The sequence below is a fragment of the Seriola lalandi genome, unplaced genomic scaffold, assembly GCF_002814215.2.
Source record: "Seriola lalandi dorsalis isolate HSWRI2012SDOR001 ecotype SW California unplaced genomic scaffold, Sedor1 jcf7180002054927, whole genome shotgun sequence".
In the NCBI taxonomy this organism is placed as follows: domain Eukaryota; kingdom Metazoa; phylum Chordata; class Actinopteri; order Carangiformes; family Carangidae; genus Seriola; species Seriola lalandi.
In genome coordinates this window covers 1757184-1772125 of record NW_019525479.1, presented here as the reverse complement: position 1 = coordinate 1772125, position 14942 = coordinate 1757184, and the positions used below count along the sequence as shown (strand labels likewise).

Genomic DNA, 14942 nt, shown 5'->3' with positions numbered 1-14942 from the left:
CTGTTTTGTGTTTTCACAAGTAAAATCTGAAAAATGTGTTTAGCTTCTCTGGGTTACTGTCGTTCACCTTTGACAAGTCTTGTTAGTTTTGTCTGATGGTGTGGTTTGTGTGTTCAATAATAGGACAATGGTTTTACAAATTTGAATAGTGTGCTTTAAAGTTATTGAGGCCTACTTGTTTGTCCAGGTTTGACAAGTGCAAATCTTTTTTCTTTTTTTAAAAGCTAAACCTAGTGCATTGTTGTCCAGATGATAAAAAGAGATTGCTTTTTTCCACAGTTATTAATTTTTAACTAGGATGTGAATTACATAATTTCACAACATTACGTGGATCAAAAACATTCATGTTATTCTCGAAGCTGAAGACGCGAATCTGAAGCTAACTTCAGTGTATTGGAAAGTCCCTGTTCCCTAAGGTGAAATCGAAAATACGGTGATTCTCCACGTTACTAATAGCTTAAATAAAACACCGCCTGTTTCATAATTACTTTGCCTTAAAACCACATTTGTTATTCTGTATAGGAAACCATTACCTGTCGTTTTATATACAATCTATGGTTTATATGCAAATGTACTTCCTGGTGTCACCGAATAATGTCCCCGGTACACCTAAAATGGCCGACTTATAAATTTAGCTGCACCATCAAGTGTTTCAGCAAACACGCAGGTTTCTAAGTTTCAGTTGGAAAGGAACATACGTTTCAAAGACGCAATAACAACCGTGATACGTTTCTGATGAAACAGAAATAAATGCAGGGATGATGCAAATTTCATTGATGGAAAGTAACTAGCTTTTGAGGCATTTGTACTTTACTTGAGTGTTTCAATTTCATTCTGCTTTCTACTTACTCCACTACTTTTTATTTGGAAACTTTTTATTTGACAATGTAAATCTCCTTCAAGTCATTTTGGTCTTTAATTGACTCCATATGTCTTATTTTATTTGATAAAAGTGAAAAAAAATCTGAGCATAATTCTTGTGCAGCAACATCTGTTTTGTTTCAATCTACAGAAACTTTTTAGAGCATTTAGAAAAACAAAACATTTGAAGTAAAACTCATTGAGTACTCCCTTTTCCCACTTGTTTTTATGTATGTAATTATATTCAGAAGTGTTTTCATGAGATTGGGGGTTTACAGATCAACACTATGTAGAGATGTGAAATCTGTAAAGAGCTTACTCAAAGTGCATCATTAACGTATGTGTGTAATACAGCAACCATCATATCAGCCATTTTTCTGCTGAATGAGTACTTTTTCTATTGATACTAGTACATTTTGTTGACAATGCTGTAATTTTACATATGTAAGCTTTTTTAATGCAGGCCTTTTACTTGAAATGGAATACTGCAATGTAAACATAACCCATAACAAGTAAAAGTCTTATATTCTATATCTTATATTCTTATAAAATATTAGTTTAGTACTAAAGCATTTGCAATGACATGTATCAACAATAAAAGTCATCATTGTACCGAATTGCCCTTGTCATATTTAATTACGTATATAATAATATAATATATGATAATTATTGTGTTAAAGAACTTTATAAACAGTTGGGTAGCTATGAAATAAAATGGAAGTACTCATGTACTTCAAAGTACAGTATTTCAGTAAATGTACTTTGGGACATTTCACCACTGATTGTTAAAAAATGTGTGTAAAATGTATTTTTAGCGGTCAAAGTTTGGATATGCTTAAGTGTCAAGCTTTGCGCAAGTACTGCAATGCTAGGCATACTCCTAAATAAAAAAAATGTTTTTTTTTTTTACATTTTTTACTAAAATGTTGTAAACCTAAAATGTGAGCAGGGCTTGATTGTGTAAAAGAAAATTATTTAATTAGATAATTAATTGTTGTATAAGAGGACATACAGCAAAACCAGTTTTATCAGACCATTGATGAAAGGGGTTTGCTTGTGACACACGGTACAAAATACACATACAAAACAGTAAAATATAACCAATTTTTATTTTAAAATAAAAATTGGTAGCACCTTGTCTTTTAGAGTTTTGGTCAAATCAGGTAGACAAAATGAGTTTTTGATTTATTCTGATACACAAAGACAAATTGTGACTGTCTAAACAAGTACTTTTGGTCATCACAACTGGTAAATTTTCATTGTCATATTTTACTAGTCAACATGCAGGCAATAATTGCATCAGGCATTAAACATCATAGAAAAACCATATTACCCAGGAAACATAACCCCACAAAATATATGTTGTAATGAATTTTCAAATGAAAAAAATGTGTTCTTGCATGATTGAATCTTGGATTTACATCTATTTGATTTAACTGCTTAAGTTTTTGAATTATCCATGAACTTCGACAGCAAAATGTTTGTTATTTAGGCACAGATAAAACAGTCAAACGCAAGGCCAGCCTCAAAGTTGGCAAATGGACTACAATACAAAATGTTAAGCATTAAGAAATACTGGACAATACAGGTTTTTGGCCAATAAATACAGAAAAAACACTCATACATGTAAAAAAAAAAAAAAATCAAATTTGATATTTTCAAGTGTTGCACTGCAAGTACCACAGCCACATGGCATTACACTTGCTCTTGACAGTGTTTTCTCACGCTCAGCATGACACATCAGAGTGTGTAGGCCTACAAATCTCTGTTCAGGCAGAACACCATTCTCTGTCCGAATTTCAAAGGCACAGTTTTTACTTTCAGCACTGTCAATATAAAACAAGTGCAAGTTGTTTGTCATATAGTAATAAAAGAAAAAACATATGAACAAATGAACTATTATTAAACCTTGACTGAAAACTGTGGCGTTTATGGTCCTATGTGCCAACATATTCCAGTGTGTCTGCTTTCAACGGATCCATCAAAGACCAGATTTCGCCCTGTTTACTTAACTTATAACCAAAAGTATCATATCAGTCTGACCACTAATGATGTATATTTGCATGTTTTATGGTTACAATACAAGTAACTAAAATACACTTTTGTTTTGCTGCTCATTTACAGGTAAATAAGGCTACAGTTATGTTTACATCTGCTGAATGCAATTATTGACTGTCTACTCAAGAGGTACTGTCCATGTAATTACAGAACTGGGTTGCATAGAAGAACCATGTTCACCATTTAAAAATAGATTTCCTTATAAAACAACCTATAAAAAGAAATCAATAAATGTATAAAATCTGGTGGAAATTTAAAAAAAGGGCTGATGTTTTTTTGTTGTTCCTTAAAGGCACAATAATAAAAAAACACAATGTCCAAAAGTCAAGTCAGGGCAGGCAGGCTTCTGCTTTGGCAAAAGAACCATTTTAATATTCATACTAACTGGAGTGATAGTGATGGGACTGCTTTGGTTGTTGTTTCCCGTCTGTCTCATAGTACTTTCAAATAGTGGTTGTCAATATTGTCAGCACTGAGGTTCAGAGAAAAGGCCTCAGATTCCGATCTATAGTTTCGATTGCGCCAAAGACATTGTGTTTTCCAAGCTTGGGATTTCCTTAACCCCATGCTAATACACTTTTCTAAACAGAGGATTTTGTGCAGAGGCTAGGAGAACAACATCTGGAAACTCTAGCATTCTATTCTCAATATACGATTCTATTGTAGCTGAAGAGGTTTCAAGCTGGAGCTCTAACAGGGGCTGAGCAGGTCCCATGAGAGATTAATGTCCACGAAGCTGGTCCAGCCTGGTGTAAACGTTATCAGCTTGACTAAGTTCTTCAAAGACAGGCAGAAGGTTGAGCAGCTCAGCATCTTCCACATCATCAAACCAAGACACCACAGGAACCTGAAGAAAACAAATGGTCACTGTTGGCCTTCGATTAAAAAAAACAACAACTAAAAACACAGACATAGAACAAAGCAGTGTATGAATTTATATAAATCTAACCAAAGAGGTGCACAGTTTTAACCAGCCTTTAATGTGACTTGTGTGTGCAGAATACATTCCTAAAAACCAGGATCTGTACTGAAACAATTAGTCAATTGGCAGAAAATTAATCAGCAACTATCATGATAATAGTTTAATAGTTATTTTTCAAGCAAAAATGCTAAAAATGATCCAGTTCCAGTATCTCAAATGTGAGGATTTGCTTTGGGTTTTGCAGTGTTGGTCGGACAAAGAGACACATTTCATCACTTTGGGCTCTGGGAAATTATAATGGCTATATTTCACTATTTTGTGCCATTTTAAAGATGAAATGATTCATTGAGAAAATAATCTGCAGATAAATAGATATTGAAAATAATTAGTTTGAGTTAGTTCGTTGCATCCCTAATGAGGATGAAATTAAGAATACACTTCCAAAATGAGATTTTAATATTTTTGGCACTAAGAAATGTTGCCTCTCCAAACATCAAGGGCTGAGTCTGCTAATTTTATCAATTTGCCAACTATTAAAACTCTATAAAATTTGTTGGAATTGAATTTGTTTCAATTATGTGATTCATCATTTTTTACGAGCTAATCTCACATTACCAGATCTCCATCCCATTAGGCTGGAGGTCTGGAGCAAATCTATTTCTTTTAAACCAACTTTTGTGCCTGAAGTTTTCCAGACCTCCATAAGTCGATACATGGAAGTTCATCATAGTGAACTGAACACAGTGAAAACTCACAGCATTGTTAGGGTGGAAGATGTAGGAGGCAGGAGAGTTATCCAGGATGAGGGTTTTGTGGAGATCTCGGCCCAGGCGGCTCAAGTCTTTGACATAGCAGCCCTGATGGAATACACAAGATTCCCGGAATAACCGAGCCCGGAAAACACCACACTGATCCAGCAGGTCCGTCACAGGGTCTGCATACTGATGGAGGCCAGGGGGGAGATGTATGGAGTAGGTGAGGGAAGAGCAGGGATGTGTAAGGCTGGGCTAGTGAAGCATTTTCTACATATGGTGGATATTTACTCTAAATAGCTAAAGTTACAACACCACACATCCAAAATCTGCTCATCTGGAACAGGTTGCACCAGCTATTCATAAATCCATTCCTAACTGTAAAAGTCTTACCTAAGATCTTAGTAAATATACATTTTAGCACCTAAAACATATGATTTACCAAACTGGGTTGCACCACTGAAACTTAAGGAAATCACTGTAGGATCACAAGCTGTAACATAACTACGCAAAATAACAGTTTTAGCAGCATTTACTGCGTTTCATTTCTATGCAGTATGGATGAGAAATATGTGTGTTAGTGTTCAGTAGTAATCATGCAGTTCAGAATGAGTGGGAAATATATGATTATGCTAACATAAGTTGCGCTATTTAGTCATTTAGTCTGACATAATTAGCATAATGTTTGGTAATACGAGGTATGTTGTGTTATATTTAATTTAAAATCTTCCATCATTGTTGAATAGCATTTTTATTCAGTGTTTGGTCAGATATATCTTTACTCTAAAAGTGTCATATGTTAGCAAACTAACATAGCTTTGCCAATCAGTTTCAGTTAGCTGTGTAAGTGTAAGCCTCCACTTCAAAATCAATTACGATATAACTAAGTCTGAACTTATGAAGAGCTGTTGCAACCAAGCACAGAAACAAACTACGGTTGTAATCAAACGTGAAGAAGGTGTCTGCCGAGGTTACTAACAGTGTGTTAAACAGCCTCTCTCACAGTAAAAGAAGAAACTAAAAGGCAAGAGAAAGCAGAACAACATCTGATAGATCAGACATTAAATATCAGACAAAAGACACTTCGTGCTGAATAAAATATGAAGATCTTATTTCAGTATCTATTTCAGTATCTGATGTACCTTAGCGAGACTGGCTGTAAACAGCACACATTCAAATAACTCTCCCATTCTTTGCAGGAACTCATCCACATACGGCCTCTTCAGTACATACACCTGTAAAACAAAGAGACCGTCAATAAACAGTTCAACCGACAGGGCTATTTAAATGTCATTTAATTTAATTTCCTTGCATTTAAACTTTTTTTTCCCCATCCGTTAGCTGCTAATAGCCAGTTCCTGAAACAAGTAATCAAGAATAGGCCGTGCCAGTGTTAACCAGCCTATCCTGGATTACTTGAACCAGGCAGAGGCCCACAGAGGATTCCTTACCGGCACATGGGGTCCCAGGACTCACATTTCTGAGTTAATTACATTTCCACATGTCCAAAAGTGAGAGGCTCTACACCAGAGTTGAACAAATGGTCCAGTACACGTTGCTGGTTAAGCATTTTTCAACATATTCTTCACAGAGACAGTAATATATACTGTATCACTTATTAATGGAATTTTAGATGAACTGGGCTGAAATGACTAATTTTCTTGCCGATGCATCCACTTCTACTTGTTCTACTGTATCCTTTTTCTACCCAACATCTGGCCAGTAGAGGGCTCCGTGCACCCGTCATTGAGAGACCTGGCTGATCAGTTACAAGACCCATCCCTTTTCAGCTCAGCAACCACTGCAAACACATCAACATACATACACAAACACAACTCCCTCCCCTCTACAGCAAATACAACACTCACACACGCAGTAGTTTACCTGGTGTGTGGTCCCCTCTATCTCCACAGGCACGATGAAGTCTGCATTACTAATAGGCTGGAGGGAGAACACAGAGCGAGATAGTTGGCATGCTCATTCACATGAGCCACGCTGTGTACATTCACATGGCATTACATAACAACTGAACACTGAACACTTAGAACCAGACCCCTCAACGCTGCTGTAAATCACAGTACATAGCAAACAGAATGTAATTCACTTGATGTGTGTGAAGAAACTCTGACACAGATTAACAAATGATCAAAGCAGAACCAGGCTGACACAGGCTGCACTATGTGTGTGTATATATATATATATATATATCTATAGCTATAGCTAAATAAACATATTGTCATTTACTTGCTGTTACAAAAATAAGTGTATCTGATGATTTAGTGAGTCATAGCTGTGGTACCTTGAATGAGCTGTGCACCAGAGTCTCATCCAGGTCTATGACCACGCATATCTTCCCTTGGTCCTGGGCCTTCACCTCAGGCAGGAGGCTGGGTTCAGATTGCTGAGGAGACACACCAAGATTTTTTTTTTCTTTTTTAATAACACCTATCATTTGTCTTGTCAGTGCTATATTTATGGCTGTGGAGTATGATTAGTCCCAAAAGCACAGTGATTCATATGAAAGTCAAAGATTGGCTATTTGATTTTACCTCTGGGAAATTAGATTGAGTTAGAAGGGCATGTATGTGATGATGGCTGAAGGAGTAGGCTTAATTATTTACTGCAAAAGCTTCTATGTTGTATATCTTTATGATAAGCAAATTTATGTCTTTCATTATACTTCCAATAGCAGCTTATTAAACTCTACAGGCATTCACCTACAGGGAGAACAAATTACGTTGATATAATCTAATTTTCAGATATCCAGTTTTTCCCCCCTCTGTTAATTTTGTTTCTACGCTCCTTATGAGCAGTCGAACTGAAATTAATTATTAATATGTTACATAACAGAAATCACTTATCCATTAAGGAAGGAAAATTAAGATTGAGAAAAATGCCATCCATGAGCAACTGCAATCTTCTTTCACCAACTAAACAATAAGCCAGATGCAACATAACCCCATCGGCGCCAAAGTTTAATTCAGTTTCATTTCAGTGGGAGCCTGCCAGACAATAACCAGGCCCTACAGATGCTGCTTCCTGTTTGCTCCTGATGCTGGAGGACACTCCTCAATGTGAACAAACATGGCATCTCATTAAAACGCCCCTTACATGCTACTGAAGCTCTAATCAGGCTGACAGCGTTCACCAGCGTGGCCAGTCGTGTGCAGCAGGCGCTCAAGGCTTTATTTTTTTTCTCCACCTCAGCAATTACGAGGCACACTATACACCATTCTCTGCTCACTCTCGCCATCTGCCTAAAGGACTGACAGTCGCTGTGTCGTTCTTATCTTCCTTGGAGGATCAAGTGTGAACATCAAAGTGATTCCATATCCGCAGACAGTTGCGGTTTAGCTTTCAAGATGTTCCGAGCAGGTGCAGTAGTGGTTTTAGTGCGCAGCAATAAAGAAAAAAAAATAATGCTGGAAGACAATAATAAGCACATTTTTACAACAGCGTGTTAAGTGTATTCGCACAGATGTCCAACCTATTCATACACCTCCTCTTTTATGGCAAGCAGCGTATGTGTGGGCGCGACAAGGAAGTAAAATCTTAAATAAACAAAAATAAAGGGAGGACTGAGCTGAGGTCTTCAAATTGTTTTCGGTGGTGTGAAATATTGCTAGAATAAGAGTAGTGTTACCTTGACAACCGTCCCATTTTCCTGTGAATCCAGCAAGGCCTGCTGGGAAGGTGGTGGTAGTGGTGGTGGTGGTTTAGGGCCATCCTGAGCTTGGAAGCAACAGAAGAGCGCTTTGAAGATGTTACAACTCCGAGGCTGTTTTAGGGCAGACCGGCTCACCTGGCCTGTTTAGCAAAGAGAAAGAGAGACTTTCATGAGTAAAACTGTATGAGGTCAACATGGAAATGCTAAGTGGGGCTTTGAGTTACACGCCACAACTCACGTCAGCTAATCTTCTTTTTTTCCACACACAAAACAAATCTTGACATAAACAATAAAGAAATTAAAAATATATCAAAAAACAATCACAAATACTAATTCATAAAAGAAAATCAGAGTAATTAAGTATGAGCTGCTTATAACGTATAGAATGAGCTTCCTGTCATCCATCTGTCTACACGGATGGCATAGCCCCACACATGAAATCTGTTTTTAATGCGCCTGCCTCTGCTGCTGTTGCTGCCGCTGCTGCTGCTGCTGCTGGAAATGGCTGGTACATGTTATATAATCACAGAGGGCGGGAAAACCCACACTTTTCAGCAGTACCTTCAACAGAAAACACAGACAGAAAACATTCCAACCATTTTAAACTCCAAGACCTTCCAGAGCTGCCTGAAGCTAGCCAGAACAGCCAGAACAGCCAGAACAGCCAGACGGGCAGTCAGTCAGTGAGCCGGACAAACAGTCACACCTCAGTGCTCTGTGCAGGTCTTTGATCAGTCACTGTAACGATGGGTGTCCTAGCCGCATACAAGGCTCAGTGAAAGAAAAGGGGGCAAAAAGAAATTCTTGCAAGTCCCTTCTGGTGTGTTTCATGTGAGGACTTGCTTGATTTTATACCCATCAATACAGTGCCATCCCAGTTCGTAAACACACTCAGCTCCTACTAGAAAGATGAACTGATGGTAAACAACCCGAAGCTTGCCAGCCAACTGTTTTCTCAGAGATTTACATGTGTTTTTCCATAAACTACAGCTGACCCTCTGAATGCTCTGAAGACATGATGCAGACACACCAGTGACCATGTTACACAACTCCATCTTTAAGAGACAAAGGACACTGGAGCTTGATTTGATGGCCCTTCATTAGTCCAACACCATTTTTATGAAAATATTAAAGATAGCTGTTCAATACAATCCACATGATATATAACCCATGGATGTGAATCTTGAGTGCCAGTCAGCACAAGTCAGCCTATTGATTTCCCACAGGAAGGCAGTATTGGCCATGTATGACATAACACATACATTAAAACTCCCCTGCATGTAAGAGGGTGGAAAAAATAACAGCAGATTAATCCTACAGACATTTACCAGTGACACGCTGACGAAGCCACAATGCAATATATCACTGAAACCCACTCAATCCAACAAAACATGCAAGGCAAAAAAAAATATATATATATATATTAAAGGCATTGTGAATAATTTTCTCAACACAATAACCGCACCACAGTCATGCAATATGCACTATATTAACGATCAAGAGGTGAACCAGAATCAATGAGCAAAGCCTCTTTCAGGGCCAAGGAAAGCGTGCAAACAACGAAATCTTTGAAACGGCGCTACAATGGGCGTGTGCAGAGGGGTGTGTTTGTGCATTCCGCTGTCAATACCGCGGCACCTGGTATTTCTATACAGCCCCACTGTTAATCCTCGGCCACTCTGGACCCTTTTACACCTATTTGTCTTTAATTCATCACCACGATTTAATGTAGAAACTGTGCAGTTTGTTTGTCCAGTATTAAATAAAATCAAACATTTTTTTTTTTTTTCTTCCTTAATGCCACTGACGTGCACTGATCTGTGACCATAATATAAACAAAAACACCACACTGTAGTTTGATAAATGAACAAAAAAAAAAAAGCCTGGTTTACTATATAATGCTGCCTGTGGTGACAGACGAGGTCCCTCACGCTGTACCTGGTAGTAGTAGGAAATGGGATGGTGCCAAACAAGCTGGAACCTGATAGACATAAATACAGTGGCTGCTGCTGCTAGGTTTGGAGAGCTGGCCGTGATCACCAGCAGCACACCACTGAGGAAAAAAACTCAGTGATAATCGCAACACCACATGTTAAGAAGCGACACAGATTTGCACAATAAGAGCACCCACAGCATAAAAGAGAGAGAGAGGGAGAGAGAGAGAGAGAGAGAGACAAAAACAGGATCAACAATAGCTAAGCTCTGGATGGCAAACCCAGTGCGTAATGGAGACTGTGAACTTATACTTGAGCTTATATCCAATACAACATGAATAACTCAGCTGTGGTAAAGCAAGAGTGAGCTACATAATAATGTCCTCTGATATCAGATTAGTATCAGATGTTATTCAATCTTATAATTTTTTTTTTTTTTTTTTTAAGAGTCATATGCTCTTTATGATCTGCAGGTGATCACTGAAGAAAAACAACTACGGTTGCAGCTCCTGTGGAAGAATCATTAGCAAAGAAGCTATGTGTGATTTTTTTTTTTTTTTTTAAAAACTCTCACTTTTTATTTTGTAGGAGTTAGATCTAAATATTACAGATTTTTTTTTTTTTTTTTTAAGGCAATGCGCCTCAGACCGCGCTCAACCAGAGTCCGCAGAGCTCAACTGTCAAATGGGCGCACTACAGGCTTTTCTCAACACACCGATCATTATTCAGAAATAATCAAATAATACCGAGCCACGCGAGGCGGATGTTGATTAGATTTTAAAAGCGTATATAACCCGGGCCCATCTCACCTGTTTTCGGTGACACTTGAACGTCTTCTTTCTGCACTTGGGTGATAACAGAACTTTCCATCTGACAATCACGGAGCCCTCAAAATCCTCAAATCCTGTCCCCGAGCACTGATGGGCATCCCTCATTGGGTTTTATTGACAAGTCGACTCAATTATTCACCGAGGTAACTTGTCATCCGCCTCAGTTACGATCCTCGATGAGAGTGGGATTTGTCTTGTTCCTGGGTTTCTTTATTCCCCCCGCCGCTTCTCCTTCTTCTTCTTCTTCTTCTTCTTCTCTCGGAGGTCCGCCTGGGGAGGGGGCAAGGCACTTGGATATGTTTTTTGGGAGGCTATTTGAGTCTCTGTCCGCTCCGTCGTCTCGGGTTTACCGCTACTATTACTGGTAATATCGCCGAGCAGCCCCCCTCTCCCGTCGCAGCTAAGTCCTCACTTTTGCACCAACAACATGGAGAATCCAGGCGAGGGAAGGAAAACAACCGAGGAAATGGGGCAAGGGAGGGCGGTTTCAAGCCCCCCCTTACTACAGATAAACAACATCGCCCGAAAGGCCTCAAAGAGCGACGAAAAACACCGAGAATTGGCACCTAGAGCAGGTTTCAATGTTGAAAACCCGATTCCACCGCGTAGTTAAATGTAAAATATGAGTTTTGTTGTTATCCGAGGTTTTGTTTTTCTACGGTTGGGACTCCGCGGGTGCCTTGAAACTGTCTATCCTTTCTGATTGGACGGCCGGGAGGAGGGGGCGTGGTCAAGGCATTCCTCCCCGTCCCGCACGCTCCGCAGCGAACACATTCCAGCGCTGCTTCTAGCAAATGAGATCACATTGTTTGTAAATTATTAAAAAAAAAAAAATAAAATAAACAAGTATTAATCTCTGCCACTAAATTTAAACATAAATGAAGACAGCCAGTGTATTTTTGTATTCTCTCTTTTAAATTGTTCGCTAGGACGTTATATTTTAACGTTTGTTTTTTTGTTTACACAGTATCTTATTTTCTACAAATACATCAGTATACTGCGTCTAGTGAGCATTTTTTTAAAAAATTTTTTTGGCTCTTACTCAACTTGAATATAAGCATATGCGGTGGAGGAGGTGTGACATTTTTAATCATAGGCCAACATAATGACCCCCCCCCCCAAAAAAAAAAAAAAAATTTCAACATTATCATTGTGTGGTAAGGTGTGATACTGGCAATTATTAGCCTACTTTAGGGTTTTCTTTTACTTTAAAGTAACCCTGTAATCCGCGATTTTACATGTACAATTGCGATATCATAATCTCTGATTAAAATTGAAACCAAAACCACTCACTGGGGTGACATTACTGGTAGCAGTATTTAAAATTAGCAACACTTGACTTTAATTTCCATTATTTAGCATTTATAAGCAGTATATAAACATTTAATTAGTTGTTCATAAAACTATAATATAAGAGATGTATATACTAGTGCTTATTAATTAGTTAACAACTTTAACTATAGGGTGACTTGAAGTAAACCTTGAACCTTAAAAGGAAACTATAAATAGTTGTACTATACCTATAATGCATGTAATTTAGGAGAGCTTTCCGGTTTCTCTTCATCTGAAGGATCCACAGTCTCCACTGGACACCTCCACATCAGCAAGACTTGGTTGGGAGATATAACTCTGTGCAGGACTACATGGTAACTGTTCCTCAGTAGTACTTAATGTCTGGAGGTAACAGAGGGCAGAGTGAAACCAGTGACCCAGGCTTGTTTCATTTTCTCTCTCATTTCTCTTCCCTCCAGTGACACAATAGTAAAATGAAACTGTAAATTGTTTTACTTGAAAAATGCTAGGGGATTTTACTCTAGGAACCACTGCGTTATGGCAATCACCAAACATCTGTGCAACAACAGAGCACCCAGGCTCTGTTGTTACTTTACTTTACCACTGCTTGTCATAAACATTACATGATGGTTGCATCATGTAAAAATTCAGATCAGTTAAGACTAAAAATAGCCACTATTTTAGGTCTAAATCCAGTGAATAATTCAGAAAAACATGAACAGTTGCTGTTGCTATTGGTCTAAATTAAAATAAGATGTACTAAGCTGCAGACAGGTCCTGTTATTTCATAATTATTTTTTCACTGTATCAAGTATAGTCATTTTCTGAGCAGCTTGGACTAAAACACATTTGTTTTACCTTGTTCAAATAAATAGAAGTGGGTTTGACACCATGTTAGGCAATGCGGTCAACTAGTGGGTCCCCAGATATTTGTATATACAACATGGAGGTTCTGCAGTGCCTCCTTATCCTCTGGAGGTGAAGAAAAGTTAAAAGTAAAATCACACGCATCTTCTTGCTGCAGTGCATGGTGAACAACTATGGTGTGAAATTAAGTAACAGCGGATATTTTCTGCATTTACACACATGAGAATGACGGAGAGAACGACACACTGCGTACATCTGGAAGACTGTTTAGCTGAGCAAAACAGACAGAAACAATGAAAATAAACTTGTTAATAAAGGAATAACTACACAGTTGAGATAGTCAGGCTCCCCATTCCAAACACATGTGGGCCCATTACACCACAAGCTCAGCCAGTGCCCACAGTGGCCACAATGCAAGGCATAAACAAGAATGGCCCTGCTGTTTGCATTCCTGGTGTCGGACATTTTAGGGCAGCACTGACAGATCTGTGTAAAAATATATACATAATAAGTATGGACCGCACAGCTGGAAAATGTCATGTGGTTTTAAAGCTGATGCCACTGTTTACTAAATCAACTTGAAATTCATTATCTTTGCCTGCTCTCTGGTGCGTCTTGCCCCTCTACTTTTGGTAACGTTGCATGTGCATTCCTCAGAGAGGACAGACAGACCGACAGAAAGAGCAAAGGGGTCAAATGGTGTTAAGGAAGGGCCTGGACAGAGTGTTGCAGGGTGCTGCAGTTGTACCCATGGAAAATCTGTCCAAAACATGTGACTTCAAACACCCGATACGTGTAAAAAGTACATCCATCTTTCAGCAGGGAACAGCACTAATGCACAAGCATGTAAAAACAACCTGAGGTGAAAAGAAAAGTAAATCACAAGTGAACTGCACTTCAAGCCTGAGACCTGAAATTCATCATTGTTAAATCCCACAGAGAGAAAGAGACAGATATGAAAACAAGTCATGATGCAAACAAAGGTGACTATTCTTATATAATCCTGATGTACAGCAGTTGTATTTTTACGTTGTGGTTTATTGTGTTTGTTCAGTGGCATCGTTCTTTACAACACAACACATTTAATGATTTTTTTATGATTGCATCTCATTAAATCAGCCAGTTCTGGTGTGCCACAGTAATAAAACAGCATGGTAGTTCAAAGATATCTTTGAGCAAACATAAATCAACAGCTTAAGTCTGTTAATCTGTAGCATGTCATCAACTGGAGCATGATAACAAAACACACAGTACAAATAACATCACTGTTTGTTAAAATAGTTTTGAGCACATTGTCATAAATCAGCTGTAAATATTTCAAGGGCACCGAGGCCAAACGATTGTCCACCAGGGAAGATTCAGAAAGTTAATTCCACTGAATTAATGTCTGGGACATGTGTCAAAATTCAACAGAAAATAATGTTCATCAAGTTATACTGTACAGTAAACATCAGTGGTGATATTTTCAATAATTGCAACAAAAAAATATCGCATTAATGTCTTGCACACTCACAGACGTACACACAAACATACAGTCCATCCATTAGGTGTTGTGGTTCTATTTCTACATTTCACACCTGGGAATCCACAGCGTCTACTTACAGCCTTATGCACTCTGCCATGCATTAGCTACATCCAATCATGCTGATGACAAACTAGCTGTTGAAATGTGCTTGCAGCATCTGAGCCTCATGTAGGGCTGGGACTGTAGGGTCTACAATCATGTGATTTGCTGGAAGAGCCCCCCCTCCACCCCCA

At 38.5% G+C, this 14942-nt stretch overlaps 1 protein-coding gene across 1 annotated transcript; it reads right to left on the bottom strand.

Moving 5' to 3' along the window:
* Positions 1 to 1951: 1951 nt before the first annotated feature.
* ctdsp2 (CTD (carboxy-terminal domain, RNA polymerase II, polypeptide A) small phosphatase 2) lies at positions 1952 to 11684 on the bottom strand. Its single transcript, XM_023392929.2, has 7 exons — positions 11004 to 11684; positions 8237 to 8400; positions 6893 to 6994; positions 6478 to 6534; positions 5736 to 5828; positions 4597 to 4782; positions 1952 to 3766 (listed from the first exon to the last, which is right to left on the bottom strand). Exons 1-7 carry the CDS (start codon positions 11062 to 11064, stop codon positions 3641 to 3643), a joined length of 789 nt encoding a protein of 262 aa, XP_023248697.1. The 5' UTR covers positions 11065 to 11684; the 3' UTR covers positions 1952 to 3640.
* Positions 11685 to 14942: the final 3258 nt, after the last annotated feature.